This window comes from Gymnogyps californianus, chromosome 1 (assembly GCF_018139145.2).
Source record: "Gymnogyps californianus isolate 813 chromosome 1, ASM1813914v2, whole genome shotgun sequence".
NCBI classification, from domain to species: domain Eukaryota; kingdom Metazoa; phylum Chordata; class Aves; order Accipitriformes; family Cathartidae; genus Gymnogyps; species Gymnogyps californianus.
In genome coordinates this window covers 203,734,825-203,754,661 of record NC_059471.1, presented here as the reverse complement: position 1 = coordinate 203,754,661, position 19,837 = coordinate 203,734,825, and the positions used below count along the sequence as shown (strand labels likewise).

The window sequence follows — 19,837 nt, the reverse complement described above, 5'->3', positions numbered from 1 at the left end:
GTGCAGGACTTTGCATTTGTCTGTGCTGAGCTCCAGGAGTCCTGTTGGCCTGTAGCTCCAGCCTGCTGGGCCCCTCTGAACGACAGCCCTGTCCTCCAGCACGTCCAACACTGCCCCAGGCTGCTGTTACTCACAAATCTGCCCCAATGGCCACGTCACCAAGGAGGATGTCCAACTGCGTCACTGCATCTGAGTGGGACATGGTGAAGCTGCCCAGGAAACTTCAGGAGATTTAGCAGTCACATAATCTAGTATTTGCTTGAATTAATCAAATTGTTATGGCCAGGGCAGGCTTAAAGCACAGGTGAAGGCAGCTGTGGCTATGGTCAGCAGGCCTGTGGGCTCTATGGTGCTTCTGTGTCCATTTGCCTAAGCCAGGAGGCAGGGGATGGTGGGGAGGAAAAGGCATGCTTCAAGCAGCCCCACCATCCTGCCCACAACCTCCTCTGCCTTGCCATGGGCAAAGGAGCAAGCCCGAATTTCCAGCCCTCACCCTCAGCTCTCTGTTGTCTTCGTTCTCTGGTTAGGAAGATCCTGTTAAGGTCCACAGGTCTGCAAAAATCACTCCTGCCTGCCCTGTGGAGAAGCTGTCATTGGCCACTGCTGAGTACGGCAAAGCTGCAGCTGGTGTGGGGATGTGTGGCCTGGAAGGGAGCTGGAGAGACTGAGGAGGCTGGGGAAGGGGGAGCTGGCTCCCAGGGGGGTCTGCCTGGCAAAGAAACCCTGGCAGCCCTACCTCCTGCAGGAGCCAAACTGCCAGGGAAGCAAGGAAGGCTGAGGGGGGATGAGGAGGCACAGGACAGCCACTCAGCAATCAGAGGACCCTGACCTTCAGGTGTTCATACCAGCATCTTGCATGGCTCAGCAGCCTGTTGTTCTTGCTCAACTTTTATTTCTATGGTGCATGGATGGAGCTTGGTTTTCTACACTGTTTCTCAGTGGGCAAGATATGGTGAATTTTGTAGCATTTCCTATTCTGTGTGTGTCTCCTCATACCACTGACGTGTATCTTAGCAATATAACACTTGAAACCCATCTGTGACATGGATATGTCTGTAAAGCTCTCTGTGTCAGCCATAGAACTTTGCTGGATACTGAGACTATCAAGAGAAATAATACGTTTTTTCCGACTCGGACTGCCCTTTGTTTTGGGCTGAGTTGACATTAACAGGGTGCTTGCTATTGCTGTACCAAACAGGAGCCAACAGTTTGCAGTAGGGCTGGAATTCACAGGGCCAGGAAAGAAAAAAAAATGCCAACCCTTCATTTACATCCTCTTTCTGTCTTACTCTGTGCATGTGGACTATTCATCCTGTGTATCCCCGGGTCATGTGGATCCACTTAGCGTTGAATCAATGTCTGCAGAGATGGGTGTGCACAGTGCCATCTTCATTCTCACAGTTTACAGCACTGCCATTTGTAGTTTGCTTCATAAATGCTCGGCACAAAGGTAATTCAAACTGCTTTTCAAACACCTCGGAAGAAACAGCAGCAATTGCTTTTCAAGGCAGCCAAAGCCTTGTTCCTCCAACCAAGCCAGCACTCAGGCTGCCAGAAGGCAGGAGTTCGTGCGTGTCAGTGCAGGGCTCGGGGTGGCCCTCACTGCCAGAGCACTTCTGTTGTGGTTCTCTACAGACTCCTCGCATTTTGGTATTTATTGCTAGCAGGCAAGCCCATACACGGGGGAGCCATAGCACAGCATGGTGAACTAGTATTTCTCACACCTTTGCTTTACTTTTTTGGGGTGACAAACTCTAAAACAAATCTTTAGTTCAGTTTCATCAAGTTTTGGTTGGAACAAGTACTCTGTACCTCCTTTTCCTTAAAATCTTAATGAAATACGGATTTTCTGTCTCTCAGTTGGATCCAGCATCGGAAGAGTGAATGCCAGAGACAAGGACTGGCCACCCAGTGTCATCACATATTCCATTGTAGCTGGAGGAGGCACCAGGGATTACACAAATATCTTCTGGATCAGCCCAGCCAAAGGAGATGTGAAGATTTTAGCTAGATTAGACTATGAAACAACTCAGAAACACATTCTCACAGTACAGGCCTCAGACCAAGAGAAGACTGCAACAGCATCTGTGAGTAAATCCGCTCTACTTCTCCTTCTTTATCTACATTTTTCTCTCTTCTTCCTGGCAAGAATGGTAAGACATTGGGCAAAGCACTTTGGTCTGTAAAAGGCAAGTCCATCCCTGCACAGAGTCGTATATTAGTCAGATGAAAGAGGTGGTGTTCACTCAGTCTTTGTTTATTTCTTACAAAAAAGATTAAAGTAATACTTTTGTATTTTTAACTCTGTGGTTTTTGTTTCTCAGTCTTTTTTTCTTATTTTACCTGGGTAATGAAATTGTTTTCTGTGCCCTAGACAATTTAAGATATCCTTTATGGCTACATATGTACTGGAAAATAGAAAAAGGACAGGGTCTTGAGGCCAGGTAGCGCAACCTCATTGTAGCCATGCCTAGTGCCAAGTCCTTTTTAGTCCCCGTGTAGTGCCCCTTGGCCCTCAAATATACTTTTGTTTTTGTATGTGACTTTTTTCACTGCGAAGTGCCCAAAGTAATGCAAGAATCGTGTTGCAGCCCATCAGAGTTGTATTTTCCTGGGGTGAGACAGAGGGGATGTGCTGCATACCTTGGGGATGGGATCAGGGCTTGGGCAGCCCTTTGGGATAATGTCAAAGGGCCCAGCCCAGTACAGCTGTGTCCATATGGCCTACTGGAGATGAACCCTTACGTGCCTTCCCCTGACCATGATCTAGTTTTGTCCCCGATGGTGCTATCTGGCAGGAGCCAAGAGCATGCTGGGGACCATGATAACATTAAACAGTAGGGTTGTGTTCAAGTTTGCTGCCCAGGCCTATTTTATTCAGAAGAAAAAATATGGACGGTATATCCACAAAGGTATTGTATAGTCACTTCTTTCAAAGAATCCTGGTGTCCTTCACATACAGACTCCTTTTTACCTCTTTTCATGCCTTCTCCCTCATGACTGCCTTACATTTGATTTATGGGGGGGATACGGGTACTAGGCCTGCTTTCTATTCCAGCCAAGCACCACCCATAGAGATGCTAGGTGGGAGGTACTTAATCTCTTTATCACCTATAATATTTCAAGGTGATGATTCAGGAAAATTCAGCATCAGGAGCTTTTAACGATGACAAGTTTATCTGTTGCCTGTTAAAGACCAACAGACATTAGAGGAAAGAGCTTTGAGAAGGGTAACCTTTTTCTCTCAGCCAGCTAATCCCAGCTGACATTAAGCACATCTGATGCTACCCAGGGTGCTCCCAGCCATGCAGAAGGCCATTACCAGCGTTTCTCTCTTACTGGGAACAGTGCATAAGGAGTCTTCCTTCCTTCCATGGATCATGCTCTGAATTATTATTAAATACACCAGCAAGCCTAACTAATGACTGTGAAGCAATTTGAGAGGTTTAAAAGAAAGTTTAATGAGTATGTGGTACTATTATTATTTCTCATTCTAACTATGACACTATTCAGGTGATTCAAATAGTCAGACACATCAGCTTGAAAACCCTGCAGTTTTGGAAGATGGTTTAGATTAAGGAACCTGTTCCAGAAGAGTGCTGATCACAAGAAGAATTGAAGGTCAAGTGATCACAGATATTTTCTGGTAGAAACTAGATTGGAAGGGAGGTTCATTGCTCTTCAACTGCTGTTGATCGAAAGAACAAAATGGGCAAAGCCAAACAGTTTCTGAAGTTAGTAATGTTCTGGCTCAGCAGAGTGGAGGAGCTTCAGCTTGCTATTGCTCTTTTCTTTCAGGTAACTGTCAATGTTTTGGAAGTAAATGATGAAGAACCAGTTTGTTCACCCAATTTCTCTTCATTTCAAATCCCAGTCAGCTTAGCTGTTGGGACCAATATTAATGGCTTCAGGATTGAATGTCAAGATCGCGATTCTGATCCCAGGTCTTTCCGTTACTTCATTAACGAAGGTACTGTGTCACGGTGTGTGAGCTGGGAGCAGTGCAAAAATTAGTGAATGCTGAAGATTCGCTTTGATTTGTAAATAAAAATCTAGCACAGTTTATGTACTATGTCTCATGGTGAGCTAGTTGTGATCCACAAGTTCTGCACATCATTACTTTGCTGTTTACCAAAAGAGATGTCTCTCCACAAGTTGGCCACTGATGCTACCGCCTAGAACCATTCCCTTGCAAGACTGGACTGCCTACCACGTTAATTAATTGGCAATTAATTACACAGTTGACAAGGACTTCAGAAGAATGAACTGGAATGATGCGTAGGGTCAAATTTCCCTTCCAATTACAGCTGAGTAAATCTTGAGAAACGATGGTGCATTCTGTTACTCTGCATGCCTCACCTTTAGATGCTGGTACACAGTTCAAAACAACTCAGCAAACCTGCATGTCCTAGGTCCATACTGTATGCATTAAAACCCCATTTTAAGAATGTGTGTTTGAACCTAGTAATCAGCTGCATCCACTTGGAGAACTACAATGGTACAGGATGACACTGTCCTTCACAAAGAAGGGAACACACTCTCTTGGGGCAATTCCTTTTTTTGTTGCTGAGGTGACTGCTGAGAAGGAGGGAGCGGATTGTCCAGGTGCCAGTAAAAAGCTGTGAGTGTAAAAAGAGAGCACCTCTGTCCTATTGCAGCCCCTTAACGCTGCAGAGGAGCTCTGCAGCAGTGATATTTACACAAGAACCCGTACAAAGGCTGTGTTTGTATTAGTAAGTCAGAGTCTCTGACCACAGGTCCAATTTTGGCTGTACAGACGTGAGCTGTGCCATGCAGTTGGCCTCTGAACCACAGAGCAGCCCATGACCCATTTTGTGTTGTACAACAGACATGGCCTTCAAGGCCACTTCAACTCTGGAGCTCTAAGGGGCAACAAGAGCAAAACCAAAGCACATTTGGTGCAGCCCAGGCCACTAGCAGATCTCCAGCTATATGGACAGAAAATGAGGGCTGGGGAGCCAGCATCACTGAACTCCCCTCTCTGCCCCCACAGTGCAGACACAGTCCTGGAGGCAATTAATGTCCCCGAGTCATTAGCTCTGTGCTGGGGGACCTGTTCAAAGGCCTCTGCCTCTGGGCAGAGGGAGAAGCCATGGAGAGGGGCTGAAGGGGCCTCTGAAGACACTGGTGGTGTCCATGTGGCCTAGGGGCCACTCCAGGGCCGCTCCAGTAGTGGAATGAGCCCTGCAACAGCGTAGGGTCCTCGACTCGGCTGGGTGCTGCTGCTGCTTCTGGGTGCTCTCCAGGCTGTAAGCACAGGTCATTCAGGTGACCTCTTGTGTGCCCTATGGCTCTGAAGTGTTTCCACAGCCACCTCTCCGCTGTGTCCCCATAGAGGGTCTTATTCTATATTTCAATGCTTTTATGACTGTATTGTTTTAAATTATTTTATATGGTATCAGGAAGATTGAGGAGCCATTCTTGTCAATGATATGTCACTGCACAGGTGTATAGTGATCCATAACAAGTTGTCAACAGAAAATGATCTTTTTGCTTATTCCACGCATTTAATTTAATGTGGGATTAAAGTAAATTTTTTGGCGTTTTGGTGTTGGTTTTTTGCAGGTAACACGAACAATCATTTCACCTTTTCACCAAGTGCTGGCTCCAACACATCTCGGCTGATTCTTGCATCAAGGTTTGACTATGAAAGTGGACTTGATACAAACTGGATTTACAGGCTGCGCGTCTATATAACAGACGACAATTTACTATCTGCCAGGGACAAAACTACACACCTAATTAAAACTGGAATGGTGACTTTAAGCATCAGAGTTATCCCAAACCCAACTACTGTCATTACCACGACGGTAAGTTCACTGAAATTTATGTCCAGTTCTGCATTTCTTTTATGGACTAATCTGCATAGGAGTGAAGAAAGGAGGGTAGATGTATGCAAAAGGAAAGCAAAAACCTACAGTGGGTCCAGTCCTGGGAAGTGCTGAGCCCCATGCTCTTACATTGAAGCCAAAGGTGGTTGATGTGCTTAGTGTCATGAAGGATTGGTCCCAGGTACAGAGTCATAACATATGTTCTGTATTTCAGTTTCTAAAACAAAAAGGGCAAGTAGCCAGAGGACCGGGCATGCTGCCATTACCATGCAACTCGAAAGTTAAAGATTTTGGCAGCTGTATTAATAAGGACAGAGCAGGGGTTAACCTTTGCCTGGAACCTTAAAATTACCTCATGCATTTTGCACTACCTCTTTTTTTATTCATAGCTATTCACTCCCCCAGCTGCCTTGCACTTCTATGTGCTTCTTTAGCGGTGGGACGCATTAATCTGTGGCTACCAAATTTGAAATAGGCAACAAAACCAACAAGAAATCCTCATCTCTTGGAAGGGGCTTTTTTCCATCCCTGAGGTCACCGTCATGTAAAACTTGAAGCTGCCTGTCAGGAACTGAAGCAGTTGTGCACAGCCTCAGCATGTTGCTGAGGTTTCAGGGGGTTTCAGACAGCAAATCCAGAGGGGTGGGATGGGCCTTTCCTGAGCTCCCTGCCCACATGGTGGTCCATAGCTGAGCTGGGGAAGCCTGCATAGCTTTCGGCAGCCAGGGTGGGATCTAGCCTTGCACAACCTGTGGAGCTGTGGGCCTGTGTCCCAGCAATACAGTCTACTCCTCTGCACAGCCATCCCAGGCAGGCTCTGGCTCACCAGTTTCATTTTGGAGCTGGTTTCCATCAGGCTGGTGCAGGACATGAGGAGAGCTTGCTTTTGTCCTGCCTGCAGAAGCGGCACAGCCTGAGGGTACAGACCACTCTGTCCCCATCCTTGTGCCGGTCGCTGCCTTCATCCCTTGCTGCACCATCTCTCCGTCATCCATAGTCCAGCCATTTTCTGCCTGCCTGCAGATGGCATTACCCTTTTTTCTCTTGCATGCAGGAATGAAAATATGAATATGCTGGTGAAGGGGTAAAAGAGCTATTCACTGTAAAATGGTCTGGATCTGCTAGGGATTACTGGTAACTGAGCCAGAACCAGAGGATCCTGCAAACAGCACATGCAAGTCTGGACACTTTGCTATGAAAATGCTTAAATCCAAACTTGCAGACTGATTAATAACCCTGTTATTATCTCATGCTCTGTTGGGAAGGAATAAATGGTTTTCTCAGAGCCTTCTCCTCTCCCTACTTGATGTGGAAATGAAAAGTTAAGCTGAATAACAAAACTTATTCTGTATTTCTTTCCCGTGCTTTACCACAAATACAAAAGGTCTAGACCACACACCACAGCATTAAATCTGCCTCCCCAGAGATATCAGCCTTCCACTTTCAGTCTATTTTCCAGAAGAGCACTTCCATTACAGCAACTTCTCCCATCACTACTCCTTACATGTGTTCAGTGCAGCAACTTGATGAATTAGATGCTGGAAGGCTGATAGCGTAGAAAAGAAGCCCTGTCACAAAAAGTCACTTGTGACTTCAGGCCCAGTGAGGATGGAGTGGTGGTGGTGATCTTGAGATTATCTGAGAGTTTCTTTAAGGATTGGATGTACCTTTTTTTGCAAGGCTAAATAGGTTATTTTAAAAGTATCCTTAAACAGGAAAGAAATAGACACCCTACTAAATTTCATACACAATGTGATTTCAAATGTCTTACAGAAAAACTTCAGTAGATTATCAAAACTAATAGTACCACACTAGGTAATGACCCAAGTACAGCAAATGAGTAATTTCTGATCTGTGTGAGGGATGGGACCTTAATGAATGAGTTGCTACTCCCAAGTGATGTGCCAGCTCAGAGACATGTCTCCTGGCACTCAGGAAGATGTGGGAGATTGCAACTGCTCAGGAAGTGTCGTTTTCCCTTCTGGAACAAGTCACAGGGTAAAAAAAAAAACGAGTTTCATTACCTTTTATACAATAACTCAGTTCCTTGGGGTTCAACTCCTCTTAGGAAGCGGGCCAAATGATCACTGCAGTGAAGGTGACCTACTTCCAGTTTTGCCTTAGGTAACAGGAAACCATTATCTCAGTAACGTCAGTATTCCCTGAACTTGCTCACCCTCCAACAGTGCGCTCGCTCGCAGCTTCTCAGGCAACCTGAGGCTTTTAAACCCCACCATGGCATGCTTGTTTTAATATAAGACATTGAATCATGATCTGGAACCTCCTTTTTGCATCGTGGGTGGGCTCCATTTCACCTGCCTTTGGTTGCCCCAGGAGCTCGGTGGTCCATCTCAGTCATCTGAGCTGCCTTGGCAGTCAGCAGGCAGGTACGTGGGATGAATCACTGTCTCCAGCAGACACTATCTCCCTCTGCCCATCATCTGCAGAGCCCCAGGGCAAGCTTGGGCCAGGTGCTTCAGTGCAGAAGTTCAACCAGAGCAGATGAAAGGTGCCGCTGGTGTCAGTAACCTTACAAGTATGCAGCCTTGAGGAACTTTTCCTATCTTGTTTTAAAAGCCTGGCTTCACTGTTGTGACAAAAAGGGAAAACCTCTACTCTGAATCGGCGTGGTACGTGCCATTCGTCATCACCCTCGGCAGTTTGCTGCTCCTCGGACTGCTGGGGTACCTGGGGTTCCTGCTGGCGACGTGGGTCCGCACCCGCTGCCCTCCGGCAGGCAAAGCAGACGGCGCGTTTCTGTGAGTCCTCCCAAATGTCACGCTGGGGAAGTACCCAGCAGCACCTGGCAATGACAGAGATAACTCAGGCCTTTCAGCCGTAATGAAATCTATGCTTTGAATATTTTATAGTGGTATGCCCTTCGCTGTAGTAAATGCTGTTACTGGCTACAGTGCTATTTGGTGTTAATGATATGAAATCAAGGAAAAATGTCCATGGCTTTTTTTTTTCATGGATTTACTAACATTAGCATTAGCTGAAGGTAATAGTGGAATTAACAATTATGACCTCTAAAGGCAGCTATGCTCGTGAGGCACAGTCATAGTCTGTGCCTGACTGTGCTGACCAAAAATACAAATGTTTTTGGTTTCTATTTGGCTCCTGCTCCAAGGGAGCTCCCATCTAGGTAGTTACTGGATGCATTTTCCTCCCTCTTAGCTATGGATCCCAGAGTCCTTTCCAAACCTTGGTGCTCATGCCAAATTCTTTGCTCTGACAAAACTCCTGCAGATTCCTGGAGTTTTACCCAAGCCTGTTGCAAGGCTCTGGCCCATAAAGCTTCGTGGTACCTCTAAGCGCTCGTGCTTGGCAAAAGCCACGGAAGCACCTGGGACCGGCTCTGGTTCATGGTGGGAAGCAGCAGAGATCCCTGCTGGCTGCCTTCTCAGCGGGCTGGAGCCAGACTGCCTCTAAATTGACTTTTTACTTCACAAAACAAAGATAAGCAGCTCTTTAAGTGGACTGGGATTAAAAAAAAAGGATTTCTATAAGTATTCTCAGGATTTGGACCTAAATTTAGAAATTATAGTAAATGTAAAGACGTAATATATGGCAGTGATTATAATTCAAATTATGTGTGCAAGGAATTTAGCAGTTTGTGATAAAAATGACAAATGAATCTAGCAGCATATAGCTTGGCTATTGTTATTATTTATTAATAGGGCAAGTGATTCATCAGGAGCCAGGCTCTCCCATTAAAAAGCAATTTCTATATTTTCAAAAACATTTACAACCTTTCAAACATTGTAAAAGGTATTATCTGAGCACATCAGATCCAAAATTGACCTTCTTCCAAGGATGGAACAAGATGACAATATTTGAAAAAATATTTTTCCAGATTATATAAATCCGTCATGCTATCATCAATAAGACTTTATTTTTTCAATATCATCCCTTCTTGGAGAGGTGTTAGAGCAATGCTCAGGGCTGTTTTCCTGTTTGAGAGCAGCATTAAATGATGCAGGCCTTCAGTGAAAGCAAAACCAGAAACCAAACAAATCAAGCAAATCCCAGAACACAAGGAAACACATCCTTCTTGCCAAATGAAAGAGAACAAAGCATGATATTTTTATGTAGGCTAAAGTATGACATTTGTTAACTACACTCTTAATCTTTTTTTCATTACAGGATAAATGCTCCAGGTGTGTACATCTTTTCTATATTTTAATACTTCACAAAAAGACCTTGTTTATGATTCAGTGTAAAATTTGTAAATCCATTTCTAGCCAAATAAATTTGACCCAGTACAAGTCATGTACTAAATAACCCTGGCTGATTATGGGAGGCCTGCCTAAGCGATTTCATGGTCCTTTTGGTCTTCAAATCTATTAACTATTAGGTAAAACCCAAATTCGGAGTAGACTAGTATTCTGGCATGGATGCTAAAGAATTACTGTATTTTTCACATGCAATTCATATGCTATCTGTTAAAAAATAATCCCATCCCTGTAGAGCACTTTCAAGAGTCCCCTTGACTCTAATTCCCTGTTCTCTGATCCCTTCATTTTCTCCCTTGACACCATTACTTCATGTACCTGAAGATTTATTTTAAAGTATTGGTGCTTTTAAGGGGTTTGTATAACTTAGCAGGGGTATAAGTTGCACATTAAAAAAAAAGTGTTTTTTAAAGCAGTCTTGTTCCTTTTAGTCCCATTATCTTTCTGCTAGCAAGCATGGCTCATATGGCTCAGTAAGACCCTGCTTTTATAACGCCCTCTCCTCAATCAGTATCTCCCAGCTTGAAAAAAACACATGACTAATAAAACCCCACAAAATTAGCTGTTCTCTTGGTTGCCCAATTTGAGACATTTCAGCATTGGCTGATTTCCAAAAAATGAATGCTTTGTGCTTTCTGAAAAACTGGTTCCCAAATGCTGGGCAGCAAAGGCCAAACAGAACAGGTTTGCCCTCAGTGCTCAGGTTGATATCCATCTGCAGCACTTCAGAGTATTGCATGCCCGGTTGTAAAGCCTGTTGGTGGCCAGGCATACAGTTCTCCAAAGAAAGGCCATTGAACAAATTGGCAAGGAGTGAGCAAGAAGAAATCATAGCAACTAGTTGGGTACCATCCACAAATCTGTGCTGTCGAGATGCCTGTGGCACTGCTGCTGTATTTGTTTGCATGTGGGATGAGTTAATAATGTGGTAAATTCACACATAACCAAACTGTTCTTCAATCTGAATTTTACTTGACTGGATCTGCAGCACTTCCCTGTTTTGTCTCCAAGCGCATGTTTGAGTGCACAAGCTTTGCAACTACAAACATTCATGGAAAAAAAAATAACCTACATTTGTAGTTCAAATATCCCCAAAGGTGAATTTCTATATCTGTTGGTATTATTTAGAAAGGGAAATTTGTTAAAGAAACCATTGTTATTTATTCATTACTGAAGGAATAAGACTTTTCAAGGCTAAACTTTTGATTAGTCATTGGCAACTGTGGATTCTCACTCCAAAATACTATGAAGGAGTTCGCTTTTCAAATAGTATGAGGGATCAGCCTTTGAAAAGAAATAAGGCTCATTTGAGATGTCTCAGAAGTTGAGGACCAAGAATGTCTGTTTGAGGAAATCTTGGCTTTAATGTCTATAGTCACTGTCAGAAAAATCTGATTCTTTACAATGTGCATTTTCCTTTCTGTAGAAAAGAAGAAACCTAAGAAAGAAGTGATTGTGGTAAGTACTGCCGGCCTCAAAACAAAACCCAGTTATGCCCAGCCCCATCATGCAATATGATCTTAGGACCCCTTCTATGAAAGGTGTCAGTTTTCCAAAGAGAATATAAAAATGATAGGCGAGATAAAAAGGATTGCCCTCAAATGCAAAACACTTCAGTGCCCCGACTGGCCTCTGTATTTGGAGGCAACACTCGGTGTGAGGGGTGCTCACCTGCGCTGTGGCCCCTTTGCTTCCAAGTGCCAAATTCTCCAGCCTCTGTGGCAGCCCTGTATGTGGGAGGCCAGGGAGGCTGTGCCTGGAGGAGTGACAAGGAGACTCGCTGCAGCTGCAGAGGCAGGATGACAAGTGCTCCAGCTTCACTGACGGCAATGTTGTGCTGCTGAGACACCACTGACCTGTGCAGCTAACCCTGACCTGCCTGAGTGCCAGTAAGGTACACAAGTGTACCCAAGCTGTGAAGAGTCTGGTCTTGAGAAGCTGTTTGCAGCAAAATGCCGTAGTTATTTCCACTGTAATAGATGTTTCTTTGCTCCTAGATCTTGGGGCTCCTTCCTTTTTCATAGCCACAATAGCATAAAGGCTGTAAGACACTTTCATTAGTGTACTGTCCCTCCCCAAGTTCTTCAGAGAGGGGATTCCCAAGCCTCCTCTGGGTGGAGGTGACCTTTTTGTGGTTACACACATGGAGGCATTTAGCATGTCAGACCTTATTAATTCTCCTTTGAACATCTAGTGGCAACACCCTACACCACAAATGGCTTTTGTTGGCAGTTTTGATTAAATCCAGCCTACAGGAATGCAATATGCAGGTCATACAAATCCACCTCCATCCATGTAGGTCACCATTTCCCAGTCACTGCTCCTCCTTCTTACTTAACTAATTCACAGGATTCATTTCACATTTTGTCTCTCTTCACAGACAATGACAAAGCTAAACACTGTCTTTGATGGAGAAGCCAGAGACCCAGGTAATAAAAAGCAATTAACAGTGGATATGAATATTTGGCTGGAAACAAACTGGATTAGTTGATTTAAATATGGTTCGACATTTGCTTTTCATATTTCAGGTTTGCTGTTTCCAAGGAGAATGGGAGCTATATTTCACAGATAGTGAAAATCAAGACAGTGCCCTAGTAACATTTCTAATGGTAGAATATACTTAGGGCCCTTGAAAGCACACATCCGATGGCCAGATTATTCACTACTCCTCTGCGAAACCTGAATGTATGAACCTGGTATAGGAAGGTGGGAGGGGAGGAGGAATTTGCTGCAAGCCTCCTGCTCTGGTGCTGTCATGGCTACGTGGTTTCACCCTTCCCATGTCTGGGAAACGGCCAGCAGATTAACGTAGCTGCAGATGTACTGACTTAGTCTTTTAAACCTCTCCCTGGATGCAGGGCGGGTGGGTGAGTTACTCGCTCCTGCACAAGCCTCCTCCCTTGCAGCAACAGTGCATTGCTGCCATTTATCTAAGGCTCGAGCATTGCTTGTTGGGGAGGAAAGGTAAGACCATTTGCTTTTAGATACAGTTGTGGTGGCATCAGCTACTGAGTGTGTCACCAGGCTCCAGCTGTGCTAACTCTGAGCATATCTGATTAACCAGCTGGGAAAAGTGAAATTAAGGTGAAAGCTGGGAAAACCAGGATGACCTGGGAGGTGTAGTGCTTATCCCCTTCCTCAAGTGACGGCCACTGTGCTCTGCAGCAGGGTTCATTACAGAAAAATGTTTTTTTTCCTGAGGGTTGATCCACCTTACCTCATTCCCCTGAACCACAACCCCTGCCTGAGCCCCACACCATGATGCTTGGCCTGGCATTAGGTTGCCCAACCCTGTATCTCATGGCTGAGGGCCCCAGCATGGAGAGAGGGGGCTGGTAAAATGTGACAGCCAGTCAAAATAGGTCTTTAACAAATAGATCCAAAAATAGGTCTGAAACAATAGGTCTAAAAATTATCCAGAAGAAGGCAGGCTTGTTTCAAGGCTTGGATTCATCTGGCCAAATTTCCACCCAAGTGCCTGTACCTTGTGTTTCTTATTAGCTGGCTCAGAGCTGTCGGATGCCGTGAGCTAATGGGAAACACTAGGCATGGGGACATCAGTAGAATTTGGGCAAACAAATGGGACCCTACTGTGCAATTAAGCCCATCCACAAGGCTGCTCAAGGCTAGTTTGGTCCAGGTCCAAGCCCACCTGCTATTTATAAAGAGATCTGGAGGGATGGGCTCCGAAGTCCCTGCTTTTTCCCTGTGTAACTGCATTTGTAATATATTAAACATGGATGTTCTCTAGGCCACTGCAAGAGCTGCTTCCTGGTGTTTTTGCAGGACAGCTGATAGCTCCCTTCCTCAGCAAACCTGACCACACCACACTTAAGGATATCTGAGCCCATCCAAACTGCCCTCCAGAGCCATAGTGTTTGTGTCATGCCTGACACAAACATTAAGCTATAACACAGCTTTGTGGTGTCAGCAGAGAAATGTGTGCTCCCCACTCCTCCCCCTTCCCCTCTCCCCTCCATGGCTCATCCCAAACTGTAGAAGATCAAGTGTTGGCAGTTTGGAAATGAGATTTAATAATTCCCAGGACATCATCTGTTGAATATGATTAGGAGGGATGGTCAGGAGCTGCTTCCTGATCTGAGCTGCTTTAACATGCCCGCCTTGTAAGCAGTCAGAAAAAATAACGTGTAAAGAGATCCAGTTTCATCTTTAGTTGCTCAAAATGTGTTAATGTGTCAGAAACCATGAATTCTGATACAAACTGTAATACGTAGTAACATGTAACCACCATTTCTTTCCAGGCCTTAATGGTCTTTGTTTGTCTCATATTAATAATGTTTAATTACAAGAAGTGCCACTATAGCTCCTGATTCTCTGTTTAGCAAGAGACAGTGATTCAGACTGTGAGGCAATCGCAGTGGACGCACGGCACTTTTTCCACCTATCTCTAGGTAGTAAATGAACTGAAGGAGAAGATACTTGCTTTTAATGTACAAGTAGAAATTACCCATAAAATCTGAAGAGGGACAAAAATCTTTCTAACAAGGAAAGGTAGCCATGTGTGCTAAACAACCCAAATGTAACAATATTTTATATATATGAGGGAAGCATGTACTTGCACAAACAGAAAATACAGAGTATTTCACTCTATTAATGACAATGTGCACAGCAAGCCTGGAGGAAGGCATTTTGGGCAAATGGAGAAGCAATGCATACAGCCAAAACTTGTTGGGGATCCCAGATCTCCAAATCTTGGGTCACCCTAGACAACCTGACATGAGCATATTGTGCTCCTAGCAGGTTTTGCTACCTCAGGTAGGCAACTCTACTTGAAAAAATAGGCACAGACATATACAATGGCCTTGCTGAGCATGGCCAAAGGCAAAAGGTTTGGGAGAGTTAGTCCTAACAGCTAAGGACTATGGATGTGTTTGTTACGCTGCCCATGTTAACCCACAGTAGCTGTAACTTGGACAGAGGTGTAGGATGATAAGAAGGCCCTTTTTTTTGGAATAGGAATGTTTTGAATATTCCTATTCCCCGAACTGCAGAGCCAGTTTTTATACTGGTAGAATAGCATCTCCCCTGAGCGGCCACCATGATGCCTAGCAAGATCCCCACACTCGCTTGCGGAAATGAGGCTTTCCCTCTCGGGGCTACCTCCCCAACTCAGCTGATTTTCCAGGTGCTTCATGTTTCTCATTTCAACCCCATCCTGAGGAGAACTGTCTTGTCTTAATCTGCTAGAGCAGGAATGATTTTAATTGGTTGTCTTTTCTCCCTTGCAAGTTACTGGCAAAATGTACGAATTCAATACATGGTCGGGGGCCCGGAGGTGGAAGAAGAGCAGTGAGCCCCTGCAGCTGGCACCAGCTGTGCAGGTAACATCTAGTGCCACAGAGGATAGTGGCCAAGGGACAGACAGAGCAGAGGCACCAAGCAAAAAAGAGCCTTCAGAGAAGAGGAAAGAGCTGACTGCAGAGAAAAAACCAGCTGCCAAGCCCTCGGCAAGGCAATCAGAAATACCAGGCTAGGATGAGCTGAGATTACAAAAGCAGAAAGAGGAGTCTGAGAACACTGGGTTATCCTCACCAGCCCCCAAGGCAGATACTGACCTCCTCTCCCAAAATGAACACTGCATGGCCATTTAAGCCAGCCTTAAAGCAGAGTGCATGAAACTCCAAGGCGCCTCCCAAACAACCCCTGCCCTGAACAGCCAAAAAATCAGATGTGATTTTCTCTCTGTATATCTCAGCTGCAAAATGTAAGGTGGCCATTGCTGCGTAAACTGGACCCAAAGGCAGGATGAAGCCGGACTTACTTTTGGCAGGCGCAGGTAAGAGTGGGAGAGAAGGGGAGGATGTGAAAGGGGGAGAAGAGAAAACAAAAGCAGAGTCACGGACAGAAGCATCTGCTGCCCACTACCCCCGGGCTACAGCCACCGGCAGTTTCCTTCTGGAAGAGCTCTGCGCCCCTAGACTGCCATGGCCACGTCCTCTGACTGCCTTTGGGGAGGGCAGCATACACATGGACGTGCTTTCGCACCAGTGAATGGGGTCTCCTGTCCCTGCTGAGCAGCTGAATGGGTGAAAAGCACATCAGGGTTGAAAAGTTTGCTGGTAAAAGCTAAAAATATTTTCTTTTCATTCAGCATTTTATTTCAGCCTTTCCTCGCCCTCCCATCTTACTGTAGAAAAGACCATGGCTTGAAAGCAGTTTTGGAGTGGAGAAAACCCACAGCTTGTTATGGTATCTCAGGCTGTCACGTCAATGCTTTCAGCTTATTTATCTTTTGTAACGCTAGCAGCATTCAATATCTTCACCTTTGGTATTTCCTCTGGCGTATTTAATGTTTTACAGAATCAAGTGGAACACACTCAAAAGAATAATGACAGTAAACACATGGGGTGAAATAATCTTTTCTGAGTATGGGCATGTATAACGTAAGTGCTGTCTGAGAACCTGATATAAAACTAGCAAACCCTACAAGATTTCAGAAAATTATTTTAATCTGAAGAAAATTAATTATAAATGATGAGTTAATACTCCATGTCTTGGCTTCTTTTCTTTCCTGATTACAAAAAGTTTTTTTGGTGGCAAGGGACTGATACCAGGTGGCAAAAGAAAATACTCAGTTTAAGTTGAGCAGGGACAGTCAATGAAGATTTTATCCAATCTGTCACATACATTGGTTTTTGTCGTACAACAGAGGACCCGGATGGAGAGGCTCAGGGTAATTTCACCGAGGATCCTATGCTTTCAAAACCACCTGTCATGGTGCTGCGACTCTTTGCTGTGCTCCAAAGGAGCGGTTTGGCTCAGGAACAACTTCCCTTACAAACACCAAATGTCTTCAGTCAAATGCCATTTCATTGCACAATTAGAAACCCAGCGTCTCATGAACACCACAATGATAGAGATAGGAAAGAGTGATTTATACTCCCTGAGCATGTCATCAGTTTACTGTGTTTGCGGCAGTTGTTATGGTAGTGTTTGACCCTTCAGCACCAACAGGGCTAGCCACATGTTCAGAGCTCCAACCCACCATTGTTTGCATTCGTTTGCTCTAAATATGATATATTCGATTTATATGCAGGTGGTTTTCCAGTGACACAGAAATTCTGCGGTATCTGGTAGTACTGCTGTAACTCTGATCTTTCTATCGCTCTGACACCAAGTTACCCACAGGCACGCTTGGCACCTACAAACGTTAAATCTTTGTTACTTGAAGAAGTTAACTGCATTGTTTTCACGACAGGAAGACGCACGGGCTTTTGTATTTATTTTCCTGGGCATTTCTCTAGGGCAGCCGCTCTGCTTCCTTGATTCCTCTCATTCTACTTTTGTGGTTAAGAGCTAATTACTTTTTTTTAAGGGGAGGCAAAGACAGGCCATCTTTTCAGCCAGGAGACCTGGAAAGAGACGGATGAAAACTCATCTTTCTTTACTACCGTTCCTGCTGCTGAACTGCACAAACTTCTTTCCTTCCTTCTCAGGAAAAAAATCCCCAACAGCAGTGTAACACGGTATCACAGCATGCTCTGAACATCCATGTATGCAAACACATTGTCATGGCCAACACTGCTGGTGCCGTAGTCTCCCACAGCTGGCCAACAGCTGGGTGAAAAGCAACTACCCTCGTAGTGATGCTCACATACTCTAACCTCTGAACCACTGACAGCTCTACAAAGAGGCACCATGGATCTAAGAGCTAACACTACCCAGGATGCCTCCGTCCAGTTGAGGTGAGTTTAGCTGGTGTACTCAGCCTTTTGGGGGGCAGGTTCAGGCAAGATCAGGCATCTTGTGACTCCCATGCAACTTGCTGCATGGGGAAACACGTGTGCTGACCATAAAGCACGGCTACAAAGCGCAGTTCAGTCTGGGTGTCTGGTGTTAGTCGCTCCGCAGTTCGAACCCTAGGTTTCCTGAAGCAGAGTCTCAGGCATCAAATCTCATAAAAATAAATAATTTAATAGAGTGGTACAGCAGCAGGATCAGCTCGAGCTGGGTGCCTCCAGGGAGGGACCCCGAGCAAAGAAATCCCTGGGCAATTATACCCTTACAGACTATGCATCCACCCTTTATGCGATCTCCACGCGCCCTGTAGTCCCATAGTGATTCTGGCCTGAGATCTTCTGACACCTTCTGACTCCTTATTGGATTCCTTCACTGTCCCCAGGCAAGCCGTTATCTTGTCTAGTTGCAGCTGCTGTTGATAGTTGTACCCTCCTTACCTTCTGGTTTGTGCTGGCTCTGAAGGCCTTGTCTTGCTTGAATAGATACAAGTTCAGTAGAAGTTCAGCAAATCTAGGTGAAAGTTAACAGCTTGCGGCCTAAGGCTTCAGCAAATGTAGCTACTCATGCTAAGTAAGTGAACAGCATACTAAATCACACAACATTACAAGTCTAAGTAAGTGATTCATTCTATTTAAAGCTGAACAACTAATATTTCTTAACAGATGCAACTTGCTGCATAGGGAAACAAGTATACTGACCATAAAGCACAGCGACATCCTTCCTTACTCACACTTGCTTCAATATGTGCAGTGCTGATCTCCAGATCCACCTAATTCTTCATCCTGATCTTCACTATAAGACCTTATTTTGGCCATGCACAAAGCTACTTTCCTTGCTCGGGATTTACAAAATCAAGGAATAACAAGGCTTTATTGGATCACCAGCTTTATGCAAAAGCAGCACAATTTTCGTATCAGCTGCCCCTACTGCTATTGACTTTCCTTCCTGTGAAGGAATCAAGAATGAATTCAGGTCTCACTGGGCCGAAGCACAGCCATTCATTTCTTTGGCCTGTCTTTGGTAGAGCAAAAGCAGAGAAGACTTACCTAGATGTACACTTATTGCATATTGTATGGAACAATATATGAAAAGATACTTTGAATATATGTAAAAGAAATGTATATTGTTTCATAAAATACAGATTATAATACGCTGTGCAGTACAGCTTTAAATGTTAAAAACCTCATCTAATTGCTAAACCAGCTTTTGTGCTTTTTTCATTCAGAAGTGTCTTTGAGAACACAGATTCAGTGTTGAAAACTGCCACTAGATGGACTGAGAGCAAGGATTGAGTGCAGGCTCTAGACAATAAAAGCATTTAATTATTGGAACAATTAGCTAAGACAGCGAGGTCTTTCCATCATTGAAGACTTCAGAAGTCAAGAACAGCTGCTGTGCACCGTAGAGGGTCAGACTAGATGATGGGAACAGCCTCTCTGGTCTTCAACAGCTCTGTTAGTCTCTATGCATATAGTTACAAGGTGTGAACTTTGGTGCCATTTATTTTAGAGTGATGACACCAATAAGCTGAGACTAGAAGAGGAAGAAGGGCGCCTGGTGGTTCAAGCAGAGTGGCTAGGGTCAACAGTTCCTGACCTCCAGCTGCCTGTTACATGTCACGCATTAATTTTATCCAAAGTCTACAAAAATCAGTGTGAGTTCTGCCACAGCTTTTGATTGCTGTGTCTTCACCTATTACACATCTCCGAAGTGCTTTGAGACCTTTGGATTAACATTGCTCTCTCAGTTTCAAGAGTGATTACGAAAGAGCACAGGTCACTTTTCCTGACTGGATCTAGTTCCCCCACTAATTTATGTGTAATCATATTACTAGTTTTTTGGTGCTTTTCTCCAAAGTGAATGTACTTCGAATGCATGAAAGCTCTGCTTTCATGTTGGTGTTATAAATATCACTTGCAATAAACATCAGAAGCCTCAGCTTCTGGCCGTATAACTTCCTTTATATCAAGGAATGTAGAAGTGCTGATA

At 44.6% G+C, this 19,837-nt stretch overlaps 1 protein-coding gene across 1 annotated transcript in view; it reads left to right on the top strand.

Moving 5' to 3' along the window:
• CDHR3 (cadherin related family member 3) overlaps nucleotides 1-15,582 on the top strand; it is a 39,099-nt gene extending 23,517 nt beyond the window's left edge. The window contains exons 12-19 of the mRNA XM_050914853.1: nucleotides 1,861-2,087; nucleotides 3,799-3,970; nucleotides 5,587-5,831; nucleotides 8,430-8,611; nucleotides 9,999-10,012; nucleotides 11,514-11,545; nucleotides 12,468-12,516; nucleotides 15,338-15,582. Coding sequence (XP_050770810.1) covers nucleotides 1,861-2,087; nucleotides 3,799-3,970; nucleotides 5,587-5,831; nucleotides 8,430-8,611; nucleotides 9,999-10,012; nucleotides 11,514-11,545; nucleotides 12,468-12,516; nucleotides 15,338-15,582 — 1,166 coding nt within the window. The remainder of the gene's footprint in view (nucleotides 1-1,860; nucleotides 2,088-3,798; nucleotides 3,971-5,586; nucleotides 5,832-8,429; nucleotides 8,612-9,998; nucleotides 10,013-11,513; nucleotides 11,546-12,467; nucleotides 12,517-15,337) is intronic.
• The last annotated feature ends 4,255 nt before the right edge of the window (nucleotides 15,583-19,837 follow it).